Here is a 25,316-nt window from a genome sequence, read left to right as displayed (position 1 = left end):
TCCTTAGTCCTAAAACTATACTAGTGTATGATAAAACAGCCTCAAGAGAGGTGAAGATGCACCATGTGGAGGCAGAAATAATGACGAGCCTGACACAAATTGACTGATTTTAGTGTGAGGCCTGAAGTCCCCGAGCTGTAGCAAAATCAACGTCAATTTCTGGTACAGATGTAATAAAAAGACCTGTTGCCATTAAGGTTGTGAGTCACATATGCTGCTTAAAGCTGTAATATAATAGGCAGTTGAGAACAAGGCTGCCTATACTGGTGAGGTGACAAATACCTGAATGAATGCTTTATCCTTGATGTAACCCTTTGTAAGCATGTAAGCATTACACTCCGCTGTGTCTTTGCGTAAGGGAAGCTTCTCATTAGTTGAGTGTTCAATCCATCACTGATGAAGGCCTTCCAAACCAAAAAACTGGCTGTGATGATCAGCCTTTGTTTGGCATTGAAATGGTGTTCAATATGGTAATACGGTATTATGGATTGCATTCGAATTAGTTTGAATGAATTAGGTGCCACTTTGATCGTAATTAGGTTTCAGTTTGAATCTGCAAAGAAAGTGACAGTCCTAAAACAAACACAGAGCGACGGCAACTTGCTGAATGAGTGTCGCTTGACACGGTGAAATATACAGGTGGCACAACCAACATCACCACTAATTTACCAAATTATTTTTGTTATTTAATCTGCCAGTTATTTTCTTGATTAAATCAATAAATTGTTTTGTCTTTAAAAATGCCAGAAAACAATCAAAAATTTCCTTAATCTTCAAATGTTTATTGTTTTGTATAACCAGCACTTGGAAACCCAAAGACATTCAGTTTCACATTGTATAAGACAGAGAAAAGCAGCAAATCTTCACCGCTGAAAAGCTGGAACCAGAGAGGGTTGGATATTTTTTGCCTAGAAAAATGGCTTAAATGATAATGAATTATAATTGTGACAGTTTATAAAAATAGAACCAAGGCATTCAACCACACATATTCTGTGAAGGAATCAAAATCTGGAATAGTAGACTTCGTGGGTTTTAGGTATCTCCTACTTTGACAATAACTCAAGTTTTATTGTGCCATTTCTTTAAGTAACAATTATGCTGACATGTAAAATGCCATTCTAAATTGCAACCTTAACAGTAGCACAGTGACCACTACAATTAAGTTAAATTGTAATGCTTAGTCATGTAAAAAAAATATTGAGCAGTTATAGAAGACTGATGAAAGAATATTACAAAAATAAAATTAACAAATGTATGAAATTCTACAGTTGATTTTATGAGATAAAAAGCAGTATTTTATAATATACAAAGTGTAAGGGAGAAGCAGTGAGGAAGGCAATTTAGCTCCATTAACTTATCTTAACACTTAAATAAATATTTTTCCTCAGTAGTTAGTTGAGTCTTCCAGGTAACGACACTGTTCTTTACCTGGATTATCTGGACCCACTCTGATGATGTTCCCCTGAGCAAGACATTAAATCCCTATTTAGTTCAGTGGTGTTCTTCAATAATGCTAATCCTTTATCTTGAACTTCCTGGAGGTATGCAACAAAAGCAATAAACAATAAAAACTAGAGTTATGGAAGTATGGACTCCTGATTATTTTCCCACTCTACATGCACACTAATAATACAATTATAAATTAATCAAGGCAGTAATGACAGAACGGTGAAACCATGGAAACAACATATTTATCATCAAGTTAATTTGATCATGCTCATAGACAAAGTGAACATAATTGCTGAAAGATATGTGGAACATCAGTTGCATTATTGAATCATGACATCACCCTAATTCAATTATGCCTCTAAAATTTCATGGGAGGAAAGAAGTATTATAACAAAGCATCACAGAATACCTTGCAATTTATAGTATGAAAACTTAAGAAACCTCAACCTGCTTCCAACATATTTTGGTTTCTTTTTTACCTGTTTATGACAAGAATTGGATCTAGGAAGAACCACACTCTTAACTGATAAAGTTGAAATCCTTGACACAAGGAAAATCTACATGTTGGCACAACACAAAGGTCAGGTGCAAACCCTCTGTATGCAATAAACAAACTCCCTGCGCTTCAAGCTTTAAAAGGATTAGCTCAGACCAAACTTTACCTCTGATGTTTGCACAGAAGTAAGCCCTTTAATGTAAACTGGAAAGACATCTTCAGCCATTGATCACACTGGACGCAGAAATATTAATGCAACAGTACATCCAGGAACTCATGAAAATATCTTGAGAACAACAGCCAGTCTGCGCACCCACTACACTACAAGGGCAAAAAACTGCACATGGTCGCACGAGGTGGACTCCAAGGGGAGTAGAAAGTAGTATAATAAGAACAACAACACTTCCGTGGTGTCTGCAGCTATCTGTGTGCACGTCTGCAAGGGAGTATAATTGAGACTTTACTCTTTGTGAGATTTAAAGTTTATCCTGTTTTCGAACATTCAATTTACAGATAAGGTTGACCAATAGGTATGAATACACAGACTATACACACATTCATGGACATACCATAGGTAAGAATCACGGCACAGCAATACAGCAACCACATACTACAATACAGAAACCATACTTTATCGTCAGCTGGTATAGATGAGGGTTTTGTGCCAGAGGGAGCACTGCACACCATGTCTCTGATGATTATCCAAAACGCCAGCAGTCCAAGTGGGGTGTGGCACTGAATAACTTTCATTTCAACCCGCTCCAACTTCTTATAATCCACCACATGCACGCAAGCACACACACATTACTCAGGGCTCAATAAATGAAATAGCGGCCTGATATTGTTTGATGATTGCAGATAATATGAAATTAATGTACTTTGGCTTATAGGGGTTGGCAAAACAGAAATTATATGTAACTGAATGTCAGGATATAGAAATATATTATGATATTGTAATTTTAGTAAATCCTGTAAAGTAATTACATGATAACTCGAAGTTTTTCCATTGCATTTATGCAAAAATCCTTTAAAACTCTTAATATTTCCATAAAACTATCCGGCATGCTGATTTGCAACATACATGAAAGAACAGTGAAAAGTCTTTACTACCAGAAATACAGTATTAAAAGGCATAGCAACCCCAGTATAATAAACCTGATGGTAGCCAGGTTTATATTGTCTCACAGTCTATATTGTTACAGGAAAAAGTATTTAAAATGTTCCGTGAGGGGTTTTGTAAACGCACAAAGCTCTGTTTAAAATCTGGGTTTCTCGCAAGAGACAGCGTGTGTATCCTGAGACAATCCCATCTGACATTGGGTGAGAGGTGGGGAACACCCTGGACACGTCGCCAGTCTATCACAGAGCCGACATATAGAGACAAAGAACCCTTGATGCTCATATTCAAACCTATGGGCAATTTCGAGAATGCAATTATTAAGCTGCATTGCTTTGGACTGTGGGAGGGAGCTGGAGTGCCTGGAGTAAACCTACACAGGCACTGGGAGAACATGCAAACTCCACCCAGAACCTTCTTGCTGTGAGGCAACAGTGGTAACGACTGCACCGCCGTGCCACCAAAAAGTAAATGAGCAGCAAAAACGAATATGTTAAATTACTCGTTACTTTACATTCCTTTCTCAGCTGTCGGCTTCATCAAACGTGTCTTTAAGCAACCCCAAACTCTCCACACTCACACGTCTCATTGTTCGTATTTAACGTGTAGAAACAGAAAACAAGACATTTGAGTTTAACAAGCAGGCAATCCTACAGCGTGGTGGGATTTTCCGACCATCCAGCAGCTAGCTAAGCCTCAGTGACTGCACACAGCTCTCCAGATGTCCAAGTCTCAGAAGCACTCTTACCCACCGTCCAACTTTAAAAAAAAAAAAAAAAAAAGAGGTGACTCCTGAATGTACGTGTACCTGTGGCCAATATTTGTCACATCAGCCTGCCAAGAACAAACAAAATTTTAATTTGGATTTACCTGGAATCACATTCCTCCCTACCCCACACCTAGACCATATCCCGGACCAGTCTGCACACTGAACACAGAGAGCAAACTGATATCAACCCTCCATCAAACTTCCAAAAAGGCCGCGAACAAGCCAACCCCCAAATGTCAAGTCAAATTTTATTTATATAGCCCAGTATCACAAATCACAAATTTGCCTCAAGGGGGCTTAACAATCTGTACAGCATAGGACACTATGTCCTTTGACACTTGAACCAAATAAGGAAAGATTTCCCCCAAAAAAAGCCTTAATGGGAAAAAAATGGAAGAAACCTCAGGAAGAGCTACACAGGAGGGATCCCTCTTCCAGTACGAACAAACATGCAATAGATATCATGTGCACAGAATAGAACTATATTGCTAAGGAGACAATGGTTCAGAGTATGTTGTCCTGAACATCCAGTGGGCAAAGCAGTGTCACACTCCAGCAGTGTTACATCTGCCAAGAGCCAATCACAGCAAATTTATCCAATTTTCCAATGTCCACCGGCAACATGAGCAGTGCTCTTTTCCTACAAACAGCCAGACTATTTTTTTATCTAATTCTTAGCAAAAGGAGGTCATTATCTTACAATGTTAAGAAATACAGCGAATGAAATACACCACAAGGAATCAATACAGCTAATTTCGTGACAGAACAGCCTGTTCTCTCATGAACAGCCGGTTTATGTTCTGGTGAGCAGAATGTAACCAAGAGCTCTTGAGTGCTGGATTTTGAGAACGAAAGAAACCCTGTAAAAACACCTAAGCCCTCACAAAGCCAGAGTTTTCCTTTTTACATTGTGGTCTTACAAGGGCATGGATGAATCTGCCTCAGAAAGACCTCATTTCATATAGACTGCAGAATAGATGAATGACAGGTACAGTCCGGAAAGACTTTTTTTCTCCCTTATCTCCCTCACTGAAACAATATGAGCAGGCTCTATATTGCAACACAGTGGTATTAGTGTCTTTTGGCCATACACACAAGACACAGTTGAGTTGCCCAAATGACAGCACAGTACAGATGTTTGCTGTGACAACAAGCAGTGACTGTGTGTGACACTTTAGACTAATCTCAAAAATTAACGAGGAAATCCAGTTTCTCTTCTTCAGGAGCTAGACTGTCTGCTCCTGGCTCTGAAGATACAACTCTGAATATCTGCCAATATTCACTTAAGCTGAAACATTTTCAAAATCTTTCCTTTGGAAATCTGAGTTTATGGTCAACTAAGGTTTTTGGAGAATGTTAGGGCAACAAGATTCAGACATTTTATCTCAATCTTCCTAAGGACATTCTTATCTAGACATTTTGTTTTCTGTTTGTTTCAACATTGATAACAATCTGCTCTTCATATGCCAATTTTATTTTCAGCAATAAAATGATCATGTTATTATAATTTACTGCCACCTATGACCATCATTTACTCTATGACAAAACCCATCCAAAACTAACGTTTTACTGCTAAGGAAGAACGAATAAAGAATATTCTACTGTGATTCTTAGAGCTACAATGATTAGTTGATTAATCAATTAGTGGATCGACAGAAAATTAATCAGCAACTATTTTGATAATTGATTAATCATTGTGAGTCATCTTCTCTAATGTGAGGATTTGCCACTTTTCTTTACTTTATATCACTATAAACTGAATATTTTTGAAAACAAGATATCTGAAGATGTCACATTGGGCTGTGGGAAAATGTGATGGTAATTTTTCAATAATTTCTTAAGTTTTGTACATGAAGAAATTAACTGATCAATAAAAATAAAAAAAATCAATATATATAAATAATCAATAATGAAAATAATTATTAGTTGCAACCCTAGTCATAATTTTTGTTCTCTGTCAAACTTAAAAATATCATGAATCCTCGTCTTCTTTCCATTGTGAGACTAATGCAATTATACATGACATTGTTATGAGAAGCCTTGTGAATAATTACTCTTAACAGAATCATAGTGTCCTACAAAAAAAAAGAATAAAAGAAACTGGAGCCCTGCCTAATACAAACCTCAGCCAAACCTACACAGACCTCATCCTGCCTTTAATCTACAGCTGGTATTAAGGTTGGCTAAGTTTTCATCTTTGTTTTCCAGCTATTCTAAGAGGTTTGGCAGCATAGTTAGCATTCCTTGGCTGAAATACTGTAAGTTCTTGTCAATACTTGATACGCATAACCTGACTGGAAAATAATGACATGTCACAACTAAATTTAAAAAAAAACATGCCTTGAAAACAAAGCCAATTACAGTCTGAAGAAGACATTTATGACTCTTTTGTTTAAAAAAAAGAAAAAAACAAAAACAACACTAAAAGCAAATTCCAGAACAGTTAATAAATTTACACCATGCAAGGAGTGGAAGAAGATACTTTTTCCTCAACTGATTTGTTTTCTCTGGCCAGAATTCAGTTACTGTTTGTTGTTCACACACTAAAACCAAGTTTTCTTTGAATTCCTCCTCGCCTCTCCCACTTGGAAAATGTCGATGTTTTTCTTAATTATTAGTCACCCCACCAAGGAAGAGTGAGTGAGTTCACCTCCCAAGTATTGTGTAGCAATGAGGGAAGCATGCAACTAAAACACAAAACGGCTTGATGCTGTCCATCTAATGCCTTGTTGACAGATATGATTTATTTATGTTTTATGACCATCAGTAGTGTGCAGTGACTTTTAAAGATTGGCAAGTAGAGCCGAAGAAGCAACTACCTACTTACCTCAGATCTTGCAAAGATATCTATGCATGTTACATGTTAATATGTGAAATGAACAAATATGTCTCTGAAAGTTTTCCTTGCAAAAGGAGTTATTAAAAGCTGATTCACAATACACCCTAAGTCCTTCTCCTCACACGTGTTGACCAAGCTGATTAGTAAGACAACTTATACAGTTGTGAGAAGATAAGTCACAGTGTAATTTGCTCGCTTACTTGGTACTGCTACCTCTTACAGTTTAGGAAGAAAAGACTGTTGAAGTAATTTTCTAATGCGCAAGTACAGTTTCCGCACGTGTATAATAATGTGTGCAATATCGTAACTGATTTCAGAACGGTGGAAGCTGAGGCAAGGGCAGCTTGACAAGCGGACGTGTCTGTAGCTAGCTCCAGCTAGTCACCTGTGAAAGATCCCAAGATTATCCACAATGTGCATACGCAAATGTCCAACAAATGGTGAACCCCCCTCAGTTTGACAAGCTCCAGACTTCGTCAATGGGACACGGCCACGCCCACGAAAATTACAGAAATGACAGACACAACGGCCAGTAGTCAACCTAGCTTCCAGAGACAATAGGCTACTGCTGCTAAAAGAGGGCAGTAAAATTACAGGATGTATGCAAACAGGCAATATCAGATCCTTTATGGGACAGAACCTTGTTCTGAGATGTAGAGAGAGATATCACTTCCATTCAGTATAATTCCAATTGATGTCTTTTTTTTTTTTTTTAGCTTTAACTGTTCAAGCACTGCTTGTTTTGCTTGTCCTGACGGCACGCCACTTATGCACATCAAAGGTTTCAGGATGAAACTGGATCAGGTTATGATGGTCTGATATGAAATGAATGACAACTATGCCTTTTCCTTCGGCAGCACACAAATCAGAACTTTCTTCAAATAGATTTACAAGGATCTTAGACCTACAGTGATGTCTGTAAGGGTACTGCCATCTCTCAGTTTTTTCTTTGCACAGAGGAATGAGATTGATCTGAAATCATGACTCAGACCTGTTTAAATGTCATGTCTATTTCCACAACACACCTTGCCTGTAGCATTTAAATAAATGCTACAGAAGATGCTGCAGGGCAAAAAACCTGTTTTTTTTGCTTGACATTTTAAGGGGTATCTCTAGTCCTAAATAAAGGAGTGAGACAATTACCAGTGCGGATGAAATACCATCTCATTCCTGAAAGGCTTTCTTTTCCTCGCCTCTGCCATAAAAAGGGCCAGATAGTTAACCACGCACAGAGCCTCTGGCTTTGTGTCTTTCTCATGGTAACTGCTGGGAGCTGAGCACATAGTGCAGTGCCAAACACGTACTGCATGTTGAGCTGTGCAGAATTGTAATGACTGTCTATTAAGCGAAGTTCATAGGCCATAGCTGGATTGTGAAGAATGAATTCCACATCATAGCCTATGATGGGATTATTGAAGTTGTCTGAAAAGCTTGGACTTAATGGATATTCTATACTGTACGACTAATTATGCATTGTTATTCATTCAGTACTCTTGAATGTATCACACGCAGACTAAACCTGAGAACAAAATAGCTGTAACATTCCTGGAGGGACTTATGGCGTTTCCATGGTGCCATGGGGCCTTGATGGCTAATTGCAACAAATTCTATAGAAATGGGAGGTGACGTAATATTTTTATATGAAAGCTTTCTGTATTTATTCTCTGGATTACTGCATTTCTTTTAGATAAGGGGATATCCACTCAGTTGTCAGTTTATTCGCCACACTTAGTTAATACTAATGCAGCCTAAAACAACAGCCCTGCAATAAATCTGACCTTCATGAAGGATATAATGTTCAGGTCCTGTTGAACGAGAGGTGTTGAATCAGCTTTGTGGTTATTTTTGAGGCTGTCGTTTGTGCTAGAGCTGAAACGATCAGTTAATTAAACAATTAGCTGAGTGGCAGAAAGTCAACCAGCAAGTATTTTGATAACTGATTTATCATTGTGGTCATTTTTTCAAGCAAAAATGCCAACATTTTCTGGTTTCTGCTTCTCAAATGTTAGAATTTGCTGCTGTTAGTAAACTGAACATCTTGGGGTTTTACACTGATCGTCGGATAAAACATAATATATGAAGAAACCATCTTGGGCTCTGTGAAATTATAAAAGCCATTGTTTTTACTGTTTTCCCATTTTATAAAAAGCGATAAATCTAGAAAAATAACTCTTAGATAAATCGATACTGAAGTTTCAGTCATAGTTTGTGGTACTGTCTACCTACAATCTACCCGTAATGATATAAAAGGAATGGACAAAATATTACAGACACCTCTCAGTATAACACAATTCAACAGCCTCAGCAGTTGTCACAAAGTTGATTCAACAACTTTTCTGAAAGAGTTTCAGCATAAACGGAACATTATAACCTTCATTTACTGCAGAACTGTTGTACTGGATTTTAGTTCCAGCTGGGTGTGCCTAATAAACTGGTAACTGAGCATATTTGGACTAGGCCTTCATCGTAAGGGCAGTGGTGGAAGGAGTATTCAGATCTTCAATTTAAGTAAAATAACTAATCCCACACTTTAAAAATACTCGATTACAAGTCTTACTTAATTAAAAGTATGTAAGTATTAATACTTAAACTATTAAAAGTGGAAGTACTCATTATGAAAAAATGGCCACATTGCATTTTAATGCTGTATTCGGTTGAGGTGGAGCTCATTGGAGATACTCTAGTGAAGTACAAGTACCTCAAATTTGTACTTAAGTACTTGAGTAAATGTACCTGGTTACATGCCACCACTTTCCTCGGGAGACCAAACATCTCACATTTGTTGGTGTCAAACTTTGAAACCCAAGCGGATTTCGGGGGTCGTGAGGTTATTCCCAGCGCCTGGACGGGACACAAACGAAACCTCGGCCAAAAAAAAAAAAAAGCCCCACAGCGTTTCTAGAGACCATGAGGGTCCTCGCTGATAAACCGGCAGGACAACCGGCGCTTTGGCGCACTGACATTGCGGAGCTCTCTTCCCTGCTGCGCTGTGAATAACAGCACAGTAAGGTGCTAGAGGGCTGTAGCAGGTCTTTAAAAAAAAAAAAAAGAAAAAAAGCTGTATTTGAATGCATTAAGTGTTAGAAGAACCTTTGACAGGCCACATCCACCAGAGGGGCAGGTGCTTGAAGTCCCTGGTGGGGTATTTTCAAACCGGAGCCACCGTGGGAACATGCCTGCGGTTAACGTGGTTGTTGAGTACTGCTGGGGGGGGGGGTCAGGGTTACAAACAATAACCCCCCATCCCCCCCGGTGTTAAAACACAACGTCTGGCATTAGCGTCGTTTGTTAACACACAGCTAATTCAACGGTAGGAGACGGAGATATTAGCAAAACTAAGTCAGTACGGGGGGAAAAAAAAAACAGTATTCAACTTACTGTGATGGTAACTTCGTGCTTTTTCAATCGATACTTTAGGCTCTTCATCTTGTAACGTGTTGGTTCCTGGTGCTAAAAGTTTCCTTTGGCGTAAACGTACATAAATAGAGTAGAAAACTTTACAGAAAGCTCAGACGAAGTAACTTTTATCTGTCCCCTTTTCCTCACAGAGCGAGTTTCACCTGACGCCTAACCGCAAACCCTGATCGCGCTCTCATTGACAACCGATTGAGCCAATCGACTTGGAATATGCGCGGTGCGGTTTGCTTTTGATCCAATCGGCAACGCCGGGGGGCGGGACTTCCTAGTAAAGTGCCGTTGAGCGAAGTTGGAGACATCCTGGGACGGGGCAGGAAAAATCTGGCATGACGTCTGATTTACCTGAGACCGTAACACCTGGAAAAAAGTGCCCACAAATCTATTAACCTGGATTAAAAACACGCACTATAAATTATTTACAATACATATCTCGATATGAACTGTTTACCTGACTGTCCGCCACCTGGGAGTCACACCAGTAATGAAAATGATCTGAAAATCTACTTAAATTACCTGAAGTTACCTGTCTGTGAGGTGTCATGGGACACCTACCTTACTGTGCTGTGGTAGCTTTATAGTTAGGTGCAAATCTCGACTACTGATATTGATGCTAATCTTGGCATTGATATTGATATTCTTTATTGTTGCTTATGTACTGTCATGTAAAAGAGAGAAATATGTCATGATTTATGTAGGCGAATGCGTTATTGACAGGCTACTCCTGAATATATGTCAATTACCACCAAATAATTTACCAAACATGAGGCACTTCTTTTTACTATTCTCTGGTAATTGCTTTATCACATGTGTGTTTAAACACAGTTTTAAAGGTAAATAAATTGTAATTATGTGAATTCTCTGAAGTAAAGAGGTCATCGCTGCAAGCATGCAAACAGCAGCAGCCGCAGCGACTAAACTATGCAGGAGCACTGAGAAGAGTGTTCATGTGCCAGGGTTGTGATCTAACATGTGACAGATCCTTTTTTTTTTTTTTTTTTTTTTTTTTTTTGGCATCAATCCTATTGACTCAATGGATACTCAAAACAAGAAAACAACATTTCGTATCGGTAATATCGATACTTTGGGGATAAATCTGTCCACCCCTAGTAAAGAACACATACCCTTAGGTTTGACTTTGTTCAATATTTAACTGCTGTATTATTGAAAACATTGAAACCTTCCTTAAAAGTCAGATCTTCATCCAAAATAAAGCCTATTGGTCAGTATTTGACAGGACTGTTGAACAAAATCTACAGATGTCTGTCTTCCTATATGAGTTCCATTTTGCTCTATGTTTTAAAAAAAATTGATTAGGGACAATTTATTTGAATATTTCTTTACTTTTACTGTTGCTTAAAATGTTAAATTCGGGACATTTAATGATTTGTTTTTGCCATGTGTTATTGCTACTTTTACATCAGTGAAGCAGCTGAATTATTTATTCACCATTGCTGCTTAGAATAGACAAGTATCTGTCTACAACCGCCAATAAACCCAAGAATAAATTAACAGTTCTTTCTATCTGCATTCATCACCAAATATAAACCGTCCTGTCTATCTGCATCTAAATATGATAACAAGTGAAGAAAACAAGCAGCATTGTAAGTTAACTATTAATTGGATTAAAAATATGTCTCATATGTACATTTGCTTCTTGCAATAAAACATTTGATATATCTCAAAACTACCTATTTCCTTCCTAGAACAAACACCTGACTTTATATTATCTTCTATATCATCTTCGATAAAAAAATTTCCATTGATGAGAAAATTGTTTTAAGCGTAGGTCAGGAGTTGTGAGACTATTACTATACTGGTCACTATAAAATATATATATATATATTTATATATATAAATATATATACATATATTTACCATTAAGCTGACGTAGACCAGTGCAATGTAATACATAAATATAGAATCAATATAGAACAATACAGAATAAGACTGGGCAATTATCTGATATTAGCTTATTAAATTGATAAAATATTCATGGGAAAGACTATTTTAGACATCAGATCTTATATTAATGAAAATATGTACTGTACATTTGGTTTAGGCTTATCTGTTATATTTGGTAGCCTTTTGACACAAGCCCACTTCAAAATATTTAACAGCAGTTGTGGAAAATAAATACACAAAGTACACTTACTCAAGTACTGAGTACTTAAGTGCAACTTTGAGGTACTTGCACTTGAATATTTCCATTTTCTGCTACTTAATACTTCCACTTCACTACAATTACACTACATTTATTTCAGGTTCAGATTAATAACACAAAATATAATCAACAAAATATTTACAATGTATTATTAGAGGTTAAGATTAGGGTTAAGACTAGGGTTAGGGTTAAGAGGTTAAGACTTTATTGATCCTTGGGGGGAAATTCACAAGGTATGCAGCAGTGTATAAAGTAATTAAAATTCATAAAAATCATGAATGCATCAATAGTTATAATCCAATAATGTACATTATTCTGAAATGGGTCATTCGGCATGAATAGTGCTTTTACTTTTGGTGCTTAAGTATATTTCCTTCTATACTGTGGTATTGCTATTTTTACTTAAGTAAAAGATCTGAGTACTTATCCCACCACTGCTTAACAGGGACATTCAAAGGAGCAAATCAAATCCTACCAGGTCAGAGTTTAGAATGGCTGATTGATTCATCTTAGACTGACTTGCTGTTCAACAGATAAACATCAAGTTAAGGTATGTAAATGCTGAAATACCATGGTAGCAAAACGTATTCTGCCACTGGACATGTCCAGACCGACATGGGAAACCCACGCTGCACCTCTGTTCAATGCTTTGTGTCATTCTGCTATGTTAATATAAATACATTGCCTACAATGGCATAAACTGCAAATACAAATCAACAGCAAAGTAGGTTAAAACAACAGGTGGACATTGAGTGTTTGGGGAGAGATAGCTGCCCCCTATTGGTCTCTAATTATGAGCTACAGCTCTCTCCTCACATAACGCTAGTGGTGGAATGTAACTAAGTACACTACTCAAGCACAGTACTTACTTAGCTACAATTTTAAGGTGCTTGTAGGTTTACTTTACTTGAGTGTTTTCATTGTTTTCATCTTCTGCTACTTTACAGTATACGCCTTCTCAACTACATTTCAGAGGGAAATGTTGCTCTTTTTAATCCACTACACTTATTTGATAACTTTAGTTACTTTGCAGATACTGATTGATAATACAAAATATGATCAACAAATAAATTATGATGTAACATATAACAGGTTAAGATAAGATACCCAGCTGGACTTTTAATGGTAACTGTAATTCTACACTGTGGTATTGCTACTTTAACTTAACTTATTCACTTAATGAATAGATAAGAAACTTTCATAAATTGTTATAATGGAAGCAATAAACGCCCTTTTAAATGTAACATGGGTTGGAATATACTGTACATCAATCAGCCACAACATTAAAACCATTTATATAATATGTAATATATGATATAAAATCAGTAATTGGTTTAAATGTTGTGGCTGATCAGTGTAAGTTTACCACGAACTTAGTATTGAGTGACTGCTGGTTAACAGACATTTAACAGGTTTAAATCACTATCAAATGTCTGGGTCTATCAATAAACTGGATATTGTTGTTTTTCTTCCCATTGCCCTCAGTGTCCCACTGTCTTCTATCATGTGGCATTGTTTACTTTGAGGAAATATTTAACTAAATGCTACTGGCCAGTTAAATGTGTCTCCGTCTTTCTCTGTGACTCCCCGGCAACAACGTTACCATGGAGTTACCACAGAGTTACCATGGAGCTGCCTCTGCTGTTTGGCCCGGCCAGGCCGGAGGCACAAACACACGCTGACCTCATGATACTAATGGGACTGTAAATCGGAGACCACTGCCCAGAGGTTGTTGCCTGGGTCCAAACAATTACTGAATGCCGAGGATTTTTTTCTTATTATACCCACAGTGTTCCCATGTTTAGTTAAACGTGTTTGAGACATAAATTATCTAAATGGATCTAAGTTTATATAATGTCTGAGAAAATGCACCGACTGAATTTTTGAATACTGTGTGAAAGTAAAATGCTTCATAAAAGGAACATGCCTAAGTTAGTGAGATCAATTATTTGGAAACACAAATGATAGTAAATAACATGTCATAATTATGTGTAAATCTGATATATACAGAATTTTTTCCTCCTAATAATAACTATTTCAAACAGCAGAGGCAGAGGTTTTTGCTTAAAAAAAAAAAAACAAAAAAAAAATCCTCACTCTTACTTACACAATCATCAACATCAAACATCATTGAAAATCTGTAGGTTGATAAATAAACAGTGTGTGTGTGCAAGAGACACTCTCAGCTGCCAACAAAAATCTGCCTGGGGGGGGTAACAGTAACAAATAATCAACCCTACTAAGTCAGTACTTATAGTATTTTCAAACTGACGTTCCCAAAGTTCTGCACGTCACAGTTTTACCTTCAAATTCTGTCAGTACAATTTTGAGGTACTTGTGCATTTCAGAGGGAAATACTGTACTTTTCAACTTTTTTAATTGAATAGTCAAATTTTATGCTCCTGCTCATTTTCACTTTACTACATTTTACAGGGAAATGTTGTGCTTTTTACTCCACTAGTCTTTATTTTGGATCACAATTTACAAACTAAACATGTGATTCTCTTATAAAATATTTGTAATAAACTATGCAACAGTGGTTTAAATTAGCACCACCCAGACCAGCTACAACAGTAAAACTTTACTTACACATGTCCAATAACATAATGTATGATAGTATTACATTCATACAGGCCACTTTCAGTACATTCTACTAATACTTATGTACTTTCACTCGAGTAAAAGTATGAATTCGAGACCTTCACTTGTAATCCCAGTGTCGTATTGCTACTTTTACTTATGTAAAGAATCTGGATATACTCCAACCCTTAAAGCCAGAATCAGGGCAGTTGATACTGTGCTTTAGTTTTGCATATTCCCAAAAAATGTTTTAATTAAATTACAAAATAAAACAAAACAAACAAACAAACAAAAAAAAAACAACTGCTGAATGACTTCAAATTACTATTGCTGGTCTAGAGAATAGATAATTTAAACCATCTATATGTTAAGAGCTGGATTTCTGTTGCTGACTGTATTTGATTTTTAAAAAAAATCATAATCATTTATTCATTTATTCAGACTGATCGTGGGATATGTATTTTGTAGTCTGATGTTAAATCTGTAACTCATTGCCAGTAATGCCCATCTTGGGCGTGAAAGTCTTGTGCGTGAAAAATGACCCCCCCCCCCTTGTTTAATCAAGGGTTAAATGTATTGTTTTGAGCATTTTGTATTTTCTACATTTGCAAATCATTACTGCTCCCTCACGTGGCACTTGCACAATTCTGTATTTTTCATGAACTGAACACGCGAGAGAGAGATGGATGCTTTTGCTCACTGTCTTGTCAGATGAATATTAAAACATATTCTACAGTGCAAGTCTTTGATGTCTGATGTGCTCAAGTACAATAGGGAGTAGTGTCTTGATGCCGCTGGCAGCTATTCCTCCATTATTTTACAGCTTATTTCATCAGTGAGTAACACTTTGCAAAATGCATCTTGAAAGAACAGTGATGACACTAAATAATTTACAAGAAATTAACAAGAAACCAGAGCAAACAATGTAAAGATTGTGTAGAAATTTTTTTTCTTTTTTTTACAAATTGATACAAATACACAGGATACAGATACAAAAACATCAACTGCTTAGTGCTGACCATGTGGTCGAGCATTAAATTGCACCTCATGTAGCTGAAGAAACACTAATAAATACACACATGCAACAGTAACAAATCATCTATCGGATGGAATGCACAAAAACACCAAAGAGCTGCTTGTGGAAACAGTAACTTTTTTGACAGAGAAATATTTTTTCTTGTGTCTTGTGTTCTTTTCAAAGAAGTGAGAGAAAAAGGAAAAAAGGGAGAGAAAAGAGAGGGAGGTTCAGCTAAAAAAGGTTTCCCCAAATTTGTGACTTCTCGACTGTGACAAGCTCCTGAGACCGTTGTGGAGGAAGCGCATCAGTTTCAAGTGAAAAATCTCATCCAAGTCTGCACTCAAAAGGGTAGTGAGGGTTATTTGACGTGTTCTGGGAGAGGGGGATGATTCAGTCTGAGTCCTATGTGCTGAGAGCTCTCAGACGGCCTTGCGGTGGTACTCTGGGGGTGCGACCTCATAGTCAGTGGTACTGAAGAGGGTGGATGAATTCTTTACTAAGTACCTAGAGGAAATGTGAAATTGTACGTCATTGTGGAGCGAGACATGAAGTTATTATATCTCGAGGCTCAAGGCTAAACCACAAGTTTTTGCTTAAAGGTGCTACATGTAAGTTTTTGCTATCGCTACATAGCCAACGTTATTCATTCCTTTACTCACCAAGAGCTGTCTCCAGCCGTGGAAAGCAACGGTAATATTAATTCTCGTTTTACTTCTATTTCTATCCCTTCTTTTATTCTACTGAAGTTAGCATGCTAACCAGCTAGCACCAGCCCGTCCTGTCTCATAACACTACTTTGGGATAGTGAGTCACTGTAGAGTCCAGTCTGCCCTCAGTCCAAAATGAGAGGATGAAGACAGCTGTTAATGGTAACGCTGGCGATGTAGCAACAGCAAAATCTAACCTTTAGCACCATTAAATAAATTCACAAGTATTATAAGAAATTACTTGTTTAATTACGAAAATGTCAGACAGAGAGGTAATGGTAAAAAGGATATATAGAAAAAGGAATGAATAAATATGAATTTTTTCCCTTGTATTTCATCAGCAGTGTGTCCACAGATAATTTTACCAGACAGCCTTCACAAGTACTTGGTGAATACGGCGAAAACAAAAATGTCTGCGACATGATTAGTCATAGTTTTTCTAACCTGATAATCAGACCAAATTAACAAAGATCTCTACAAATATTTAATTTAAGTAAGTAAGTAATTTGTACTTATATGAATGTGGATGTAGCATGACATTTGAGAATCCCCCAAACATGACATGGAGCCTGTGGTGGTGTGGTCGGAGTTAAACCTTACTTGAGGAAATCTTGGAGGTAACTGAGCAGCAAAGCCAGACTCTTCTCGTCCAGTGGAGTGTAGGCCAGCATGGCTCCAATACGAACTGTTGGGGGAACAATACTGTATATGTGAGGAACAATGCAGAAGGAGCAGAAGCTTGTGAGACAAGTTATTTGGAAACACAAATTATAGTAAATAACATGTCATACTCCTGTTTAATTTAAGTTTTCTAGAAGAAATAACTATTTCAAACTGAGTTACCCAGATGATTCTGCCATGATATTGTCAATCTGCTGTTCTGGAGACAGGTGGTTTTTGCTTTAAAAACAAACAAAAAAAATACTCACAGCTATAATAACATTGCTCAGTTAAGGAAATGTGGATAAAATAGTCTATATTTTTACACTGCTATAGTGTTATATGGTCAGTTGGCAGTGTATTAAGTACACCTAGCTGAAGCTAATGTAGTCTATTACAACAGTCCTGCAATTAATCCTACCTTCATGAAGGCTATCATTTTCAGTTTTTATTGAAATTGTTGCCCACCCTCATTGATATAAATGGGGTGGACAAAATGATAAAAACAAGGATATGTATAACACAATACAATTCAACAGCACCACAAACTACAGCTTCCAAAATGACCCTACAGTTGAATCAACACCGCTCTATATAATTACATATTACATTATCTGGAAATTCAATTGAGAAACTACTAATAAGATAAAATAACAAAAGTGGATGTCTGTTTCATGGGTAATTAAACTGCTGACAGATCTAGGTACTAGTCTTATTCATGCCCAAATCTTGTAGTGTCATTGGAGGTGTAAGACCCGATAATTATGTCCCTCACTCCCGACTGGGAAGACATAAAGACGAGTCATTATAATCAGACCTATTTGTAAATTTATACACGTAAGTCTTAAGTATAAATTCCAATTAAGTATCAAAGAAAACTATTAAACGTTCACTGTAACTTTCGTGTGGAGGATACACCTTTCCTCATGACCTTCTGAGTGTTTCCCAACTCAATGTCATTATGACAAATTAACCTTTAAATCCAGGGTGAGAACTACAGTGCAGGTGGTGGCTGGCTTACCTGAGCAACACACAAGTGCAGTTGGAACAATCAATTTGTTGCATTATTTGTGAAATCTCCAAAACTGACCTACAAATAAACTTTGATATGCATTATGCCACACAAGGTGAGCATCTCAGACCAGTCTCATTCTCAAATAACTGTCCCACCACTACTGGGAAATACTGGAAATTAGCTATATAATATTTCATTACATCATACTGTATCATTTTTCAGATCAAAGGATAATTATTCATCCTTTTTGTCCTACTGTTATGTTGTGATTGACATTTGTGCGATGTTCAATTTCACCTCAGTAAAATTAAAGTGAACTATTGTCATAACCTGAATGTTAATGTCAGAAAACTTTATCATAGTATATAACACAACCAGCTGACCTGATTGTTACCGTAGGGTTTATACAGTATATACCTTATTTCTACATGGAAAAGAGCATACAGCTGTGCAGCTGTATTATTCATGCCACCTACTGTTGCGTGTAGCCATACAACTAAGTTGTTGTTTTGCATTTTTTAAATTGTAGGTGTGTAATTTCGAATACCACAACATTACCGGTATGATAGTTAAGTCTACTGCTGCTACCAACGTTTATTTTCATTATTGATTAATCTTCCAATTATTTTCTTAAACTTTGGTAATTTCCCAAGCTTTGGTTGAATTATTTTATTTCATCTTATTTTCTTAAGCTTTGGTCGAAATAGTGAAAAAAAAAAAAAATAGAGCCTCACTAAATTTCCCAAGCCTTACTTAAAATGTACTCTCTGTACTCTATAGGCTTCTGTACTTCAAGCCCCTTGATACTGGTTCAACTTAAAGGTGATTATTTAAAATGAGATGAGCCTCTGTTTAGCCTCACTGTATTCAAGTTTCTGTAGAGATCATTTGACATTTTTATTACAAAGACAGATAAGAGCCTCAACACTGTATTCACACCTTTAGCTTTTGTATCTGTAGTAGAAGAATTTCTAATAATGATTGTGTATGTGCGCACGTGTGCGTGTGTGTGTGTGCTTGTGCGTGTTTCACTGCGTGTCCAGGGTACCAACCAAATAGGCGCAGCAAGTGTGGAGCTCCATAAACCTGAGACATCGGCATGTCTGGGTGTTCAGCCAGGATCTCAGCGTACTGCGGCCTCTCGAACTTGTAAAGCAGCTGCGTGCCCAGCATGACGTTGAAGTACTCCCGAATCCCTGCCACCACTTCGTTTACTGCATACTCCCTATGTGAACGGAGAAGAGAAAAGTCACCTATTTCGCTTGAGAGAGCTTCCGTGGGGACTACAGAGGTCGCGGCTTTAAAGAACCGTCAATCATAGAGATTTGAAAACTTGCTAGAGTTAGAGACAGGAAATCAATCAAAGATAACAACATGCTTGGGTTTATTCGTGTCAAAGTTGTGCTTTCATTGTGCTGTGATGCAGTTTCAGTAGTTGAAAGTCAGCCACTCTGGTGTGGTCACCTGCTAGAAAAGAAATTTGGAAATGTGATGTTTGAGACTCTGTTGCTGAAAAGCAGTGAACTCACACATTATGATGATGAAAAATCAGACCAAGAAGAAACACAATAAGTAATCATTGATGTTGTCAAAAAAATATGTATTTAATTGCTTTTCCCCTCTTAAAACACACTACGAAAATTGGTCCTGCTAATCTTCAAGAAAGAAATTTTTTTTATCTGATTCGAAAGCGAGCACGTGAATGCACCCGTCTTGCAAACACTGTCAAACCTGTCTGTTTTCAACCGAGTTACCGTAGAACAACACTAGGAAAAGCGTACCTCCGATTAAACTAACTACGCTCGTCATTGCAGAAACCCAGCAGAAAATGGCCAGCAGCAGATATGATTGCGTGAATGGGCTAAAGCATGGAAAATATATTAGTTATGGTAATTGAGATTCTTTAGCAATTTTGCACGATTTCTAATAATAGCTGAGACAATGGTATAAGTGTCATCTTGCTGGGGTAATTGCACAAGATTGTGTCTAAAGTGCCTGTAATTCATGAAGGCTGTTGAGGACACTGATGGAGAAGAACGCATGAACATACTGTGACCAGTTGGCACGATGAGGTGGACACATGCAGTGATGCTGAGCAGCTAATCACAAGGTACCGGCGTTTCTCTACTTTCACATCATCTGAAGGAAGTTAGAGGGTTTATTCTTACTTATTATCCGAGTTTCCTTTTGATTTCTTATAGTTTGCATAGTCCTCCAAGACAGTCTCTACATTCTTCTTAGCAGGCAGATGAAATAACTGTAAGCAAAAGAAAATTCTTCTGTTTATCCAAAACTTTCTTTTAGTCGGTAACATTTACAAAACATGATTGTTTTCCTCACTTTGAGGGTCATTTTCAAGCATTACTGTCCCCTTTGCTGTGGTATCATTTCAAAGTATACTGTGACACGGGCAGACAACTTTCAAAGAGCATAACAGATCTGATTTTGACAAAATACGAGATAAGGAATAAATCCGAATTTGGAGAGGCTTTAAACATTTACTGACAACAGATGTGAGGACTGATTTTGGTTTTGACACAGTGATTCACTCCTTGGTTCATTCCATGATCATTAAGTATAAAAATAATTGTTAATTAGGTATTTTTAAAAGCAGGACATCCATATGAATCTTTAAGATACACACAATTCCTTTACTTTCATCAGACCATCTTAGCTGAATTGAATATGCAGCAAACATATGAACTTGTTATGGTTTGTGTGTGTGTGTGTGTGTGTGTGTGTGTGTGTGTGTGTGTGTGTGTGTGTGTGTGTGTGTGTGTGTGTGGTTATTTTCACCTGTTTCTGTCGGGTGATGAGGTCCCAGTCGTCAACCAGCCAGGGCTTCAGCTCCTCAGGGATCTTCACCTTCACCTCCACGCGGTTGGTAAACATCTCCTCCTGGACACACACACACACACACACACACACACACACACGCACACACACACATTTATAGTTTCTCGTATTTTAACAGTTTTTTGTTGATTATTTGTGTGGATGTTTGGGAGCAGCCCTGCCCATTGCGGTTCTTATTGCCATTTGTCAAATGCCAGTATATGTATTCATATTTATTACACTGACATTTTCTCATTTTCCCATATATATAGATATTACAGTTATTATATTTCTCTATTATATTTACATTTCTTCAATACAACTGAACTATATGAAGATCTTGGATTGTGAAGTAAAACAGGCACAATGCATATTACTGAATAGAAAATAAATTTTGATTAAAACGTCATTGTTATTTTCGGCAATAAATAATATCCCAGTATCCTAACACTTGTTTCCTTTTGCTGGAAAGTAACGGCAAGTCTCAGAGAAGAGAATAATGCCATTCTCTGGCTGCAACTAGCCTCCACCCTCAAATGTTCAGGTTTTTAATTACATAAGTACTGTTATCCCTTGCTGACACCCTGGTTCGTGCGGAGGTCATAATTTCCTCTACTGCTGGCTGCATGGTGCCAACATTTTCTACTTTGTCTTGCTTTCTGGGGCAAAAATAGCCATTCTTCTAGGCCACGCTATGTGCAAGCTAGAAAGAAAGAGCGAAGCAATCAGCAGTCACCTACTGTGGCCCACAGGGGACAGAGGTCACATTCATGCATGAATAACAACCAACTTTATGAGCCGGATGAAATGAGAAAGGACAGGGACGTCTAACCCCCCCTTCATTTTAAATCTCACAGTTATTGGGACTCTTTATGAGCAAATTTACTCTGACATCTCTATATTTTCCCACTCTGCTCACACGTCAGGAAGTTCAGTATGGAGTTTTATGAAAGTCTCTTGGGTCAAATAATCAGTTGTGATTTCAATCTATACCTGTACAGAAGCCCAGTGGTCAAATGGCTCCTTAAAACAAAGTCAGTAAATTTTTTCTTTCTTTAGACATAAACAAAATGTTTAAACTATATAATTAGGTATGTATGTTTTCATGTGGATCCACAGGGTTACCAATAACCGATGATACATACACTCTCTACAGTGGGATCGACCCGAGCCCTCTTCTTCCGTGGACCCTGGGGCGTTTCTCCGCTGCTGGTGCCTTCACCCGGCCCTGGGGCTAAACAGGACACCGATTACAGCTTATAAATGATGTAGAAAATGAGGTTAATGGGTTTAATTTAAAAAAAAGTCTGTTAGGTCAGTTTGGCAAGTTGTCAAAGTAAAAAGATTCTTCTTGTGCTGAACAGATCCATAACAAGTTCCCAGAATGGGCTTTTCTCTTTTAGGCTTAGTGGATGTGCAGGTAAACAACACCTCGCTATATGGTCTGTATTTCTAGCTGCCAAAATTATTTGGAAAAAGTAAGAATAGATGTAAATAAAGCTGCGCTTTCACAGATTCAATGTGCCTCAAATTACTTTACGCTAGGGAGTACATGTTAGATAAAAGGCAAAATATGAAAAGTGTTTAATCCAAAGACACATAATGTAACACTTTATTAAGTGCAGGAATTCATAAATGTACTGTTCAACCTGATAACATCATGTACAAAAAGGCTGTTTTTTTTTTACATGTCTTTCTAATAGGGATAATAACATTATCTGACTCACTGTGTCTCACTGTAAATCCCCCAGTTGCCTAAAATGGCAAGTACAAACATCATCTAATATCATTAACTTGATGGAACATCTTTGCCTAATTTGGAATTTGCTAAAAAGGCTCCCTGAACATTTTGTTATAATATTTAAATATTACTGTCAAATTCCTAATGACTTAACAAACTGTCCTTTGAGCAAATGTGTGATTTGGGGTTACAGAAACAAAATGTAGCTTAAAGCTGCTCTAACATGTCATGCAGGAACATTTTTACTTACTCTTCTGTTTTGCCTTTTTCACTTTCCTGAGAACCAAAAAAGAAAAAAAATACGACACTGAGTGATATTACAATATTACCCTGTTCCCCTCTGCAGTCCCCCTGCACCGTAACTATATTCAGTACATACGTGCGTACAATACCCCATTCAATGCTGTATATACCATCAGGCCAACATTATGTCAACTTAAATGATGCCTTTACAACATGTTGAATTATGAGAGGTTGGAAAACAAGGTGGACACTTACAGATCAACATTTTTCTGCTGCACAGCAGCAATCTTCTTGCTTGGTGCTAAACCCCTCATCTTTCCCTCAACATAATGGTCCCTGTGGAGGAGAAAACGATCATTAAATAAACACTTGACTGATATTTGCCGATATACTGTAAGGTCAAGAGCACTATGTTTCAACTCATAAAGCAACTGGTAATAAATTCATGATCAGAATTTAATTGATAAAGTGCAAATAATGTAATTTTTTTTGTTGTTGTTGAAGTTATTTGGGAAAAGACGACTAACTCTCAAGGATTTCTTTTTTCACTTGGTAACAGAGGTCTCACAAAAGACTTCTTTGTCACCTGTACCCTCTGTGCAGTAAAAGGGAAGCTTACTGATTGGCCTTTTGAAGCTCTTTTTGTTTCGCAAGGTTGCTGTCCACATATTTGAGAACTCTGCTTTCAGGAACCCATTCATCCCAGCTGCAAAAGAAACAAGGAAAGTAAAAAGTCAACGACTTACTTATTCTTCAGATCTCACACACACCCACACACACACACACACACACACACACACACAAACAAAGACTTTGACAATGAGCACAGCAGGTGATCTGGGGTGAGCACTCAGAGAGAGAAAAAGGACAGATAATCAAATTGTATCTTAAACCAAGCCGCTCACTTTTTGTTCCATCCGCTGTAATGAATGAAGTATTTAATCTGCTTATCCTTTATGCTGATCTTTACACACTGTAAAACATGAAAACACAGGGGCCTGCGTCAATCGTTGGCTGACATTTGTTTTGCCGTTAATAATTTACTCACAACACACACACACACACACACGGCGCTGAAACACACCTTTGCCTCATAGAGCAATGGCCCATGAAAGCACAGGACTCTTTCACCTGCGAGGAGGGAAAAACAAAAGCGAGAACTTAGCCTGAAAAACACAGCATGATACAACACATAGCATAAATAACAGGCTAGCTAGCCGTTAGCCTAGCGTTAACGTCTGGTTTACAAGTTAAGCCTTATTTTCAGGTGATGCGCTTTAACATGCGTCTGTTTTGGGTGTGTTTTAAAAGAATTCCCCATGTGTGTGTGCAGTTATAAGGGCTCTGTCTCCCTCCCTGGAGACCACTATTTTCCACTACAGCAGCAGCAACAAGAACAACAACAACAACAAACCCGCCCCCTTCCTGGTGTCCATCCGTACTGTTTTTTTTCTGTACCGACCTTCTTGAAATTTAGGTTTAGGGTCCTGTTTTGGCGCCATTCACAGACTCAACTGATCGGATGTCTGAATGATCAAATTCGCGCATTGCCAGAGTCCATTTCTTCCAGGCACAAACACCTCCGACATCGGAGCCAAAGCGAAGGAGAAGCCGACACTGGCCTGCCTGCTGCTGGGTCACCTGACCACGAAGCCTCGGCGCTGATGCTGCGTTCAGAGCTCCGTCTGAAACTCGTAAAAACAAAAACTTCTTTTGTTCTCGGTGCAATTTCAGTTTTAAACACTAAGAAATCAATTTCAATCATTTTAATTTTAATCTTAATTTACTCAGTTGCACTTTATATTAGTTTTGCTTGCTCACACTGGTATCATTTAGTTTTACTGGTGGGGAACACCCTATGGTTCACATATTAATAACACAAAATTTTGCTTTACATAATGTTTTGTTTCATATGTTAAATGTCTTGATTACAGAATTTGCTATGTTTTGATGATTATATAAAGTTATTATTCATGAAAAAAATATTGAATTGTTTAATTTATTTAAAAAATATATATATACATAATAGCAAAGGAGACAAGACCAGAGCAGGAATGGTAACTATTTTTTTTTCAGTAAAAGGCTCACAACTATGGAATCACTCACCTCCAGATTTAAAATCACAATCAGAACTTCGAGTCCTCACTACACAAGCAAAACAGTGGCAAAACAATGGCTTAACAGCAACGATAATCATAGCCTCTATTTTCATTATGAATGAACAATAATGACACTGAACAACTTTTGATTTGATATGATTGTTAGATTC

The 25,316-nt window shown here is 37.5% G+C and overlaps 2 protein-coding genes across 3 annotated transcripts in view; both read right to left on the bottom strand.

Moving 5' to 3' along the window:
- Positions 1–10,275, bottom strand: part of uacab (uveal autoantigen with coiled-coil domains and ankyrin repeats b) — a 41,801-nt gene extending 31,526 nt beyond the window's left edge. For both annotated transcript variants that reach the window (XM_040124641.1, XM_040124659.1), the window contains exon 1: positions 10,049–10,275. In XM_040124641.1, the coding sequence (XP_039980575.1) occupies positions 10,049–10,096 (48 nt within the window). In that variant the 5' untranslated portion in view covers positions 10,097–10,275. The remainder of the gene's footprint in view (positions 1–10,048) is intronic.
- Positions 10,276–15,030: 4,755 nt separating this feature from the next.
- On the bottom strand, positions 15,031–24,700 carry LOC120794752 (mortality factor 4-like protein 1). Its single transcript, XM_040136042.1, has 12 exons — positions 24,510–24,700; positions 24,132–24,178; positions 23,953–24,020; positions 23,667–23,753; positions 23,303–23,383; positions 23,055–23,080; positions 22,209–22,297; positions 21,025–21,126; positions 20,397–20,485; positions 19,281–19,453; positions 17,154–17,238; positions 15,031–16,350 (listed from the first exon to the last, which is right to left on the bottom strand). Exons 1-12 carry the CDS (start codon positions 24,547–24,549, stop codon positions 16,266–16,268), a joined length of 972 nt encoding a protein of 323 aa, XP_039991976.1. The 5' UTR covers positions 24,550–24,700; the 3' UTR covers positions 15,031–16,265.
- Positions 24,701–25,316: the final 616 nt, after the last annotated feature.

Source organism: Xiphias gladius, chromosome 1 (genome assembly GCF_016859285.1).
Source record: "Xiphias gladius isolate SHS-SW01 ecotype Sanya breed wild chromosome 1, ASM1685928v1, whole genome shotgun sequence".
In the NCBI taxonomy this organism is placed as follows: Eukaryota; Metazoa; Chordata; class Actinopteri; order Istiophoriformes; family Xiphiidae; genus Xiphias; species Xiphias gladius.
Note: the sequence above shows the minus strand (reverse complement) of the source record. Positions and strands in the feature narration are given on the sequence as shown.

Coding starts and splice junctions, on each gene's coding strand:
- LOC120794752 (XM_040136042.1), bottom strand. CDS start 24,549: ATGGCGCCAAAACAGGACCCTAAACCTAAATTTCAAGAAG. Junction 24,179..24,509: donor TAAACCTAAATTTCAAGAAG/GTCGGTACAGAA, acceptor CCCTCCTCGCAG/GTGAAAGAGTCCTGTGCTTT. Junction 21,127..22,208: donor TCGATCCCACTGTAGAGAGT/GTATGTATCATC, acceptor GTGTGTGTCCAG/GAGGAGATGTTTACCAACCG.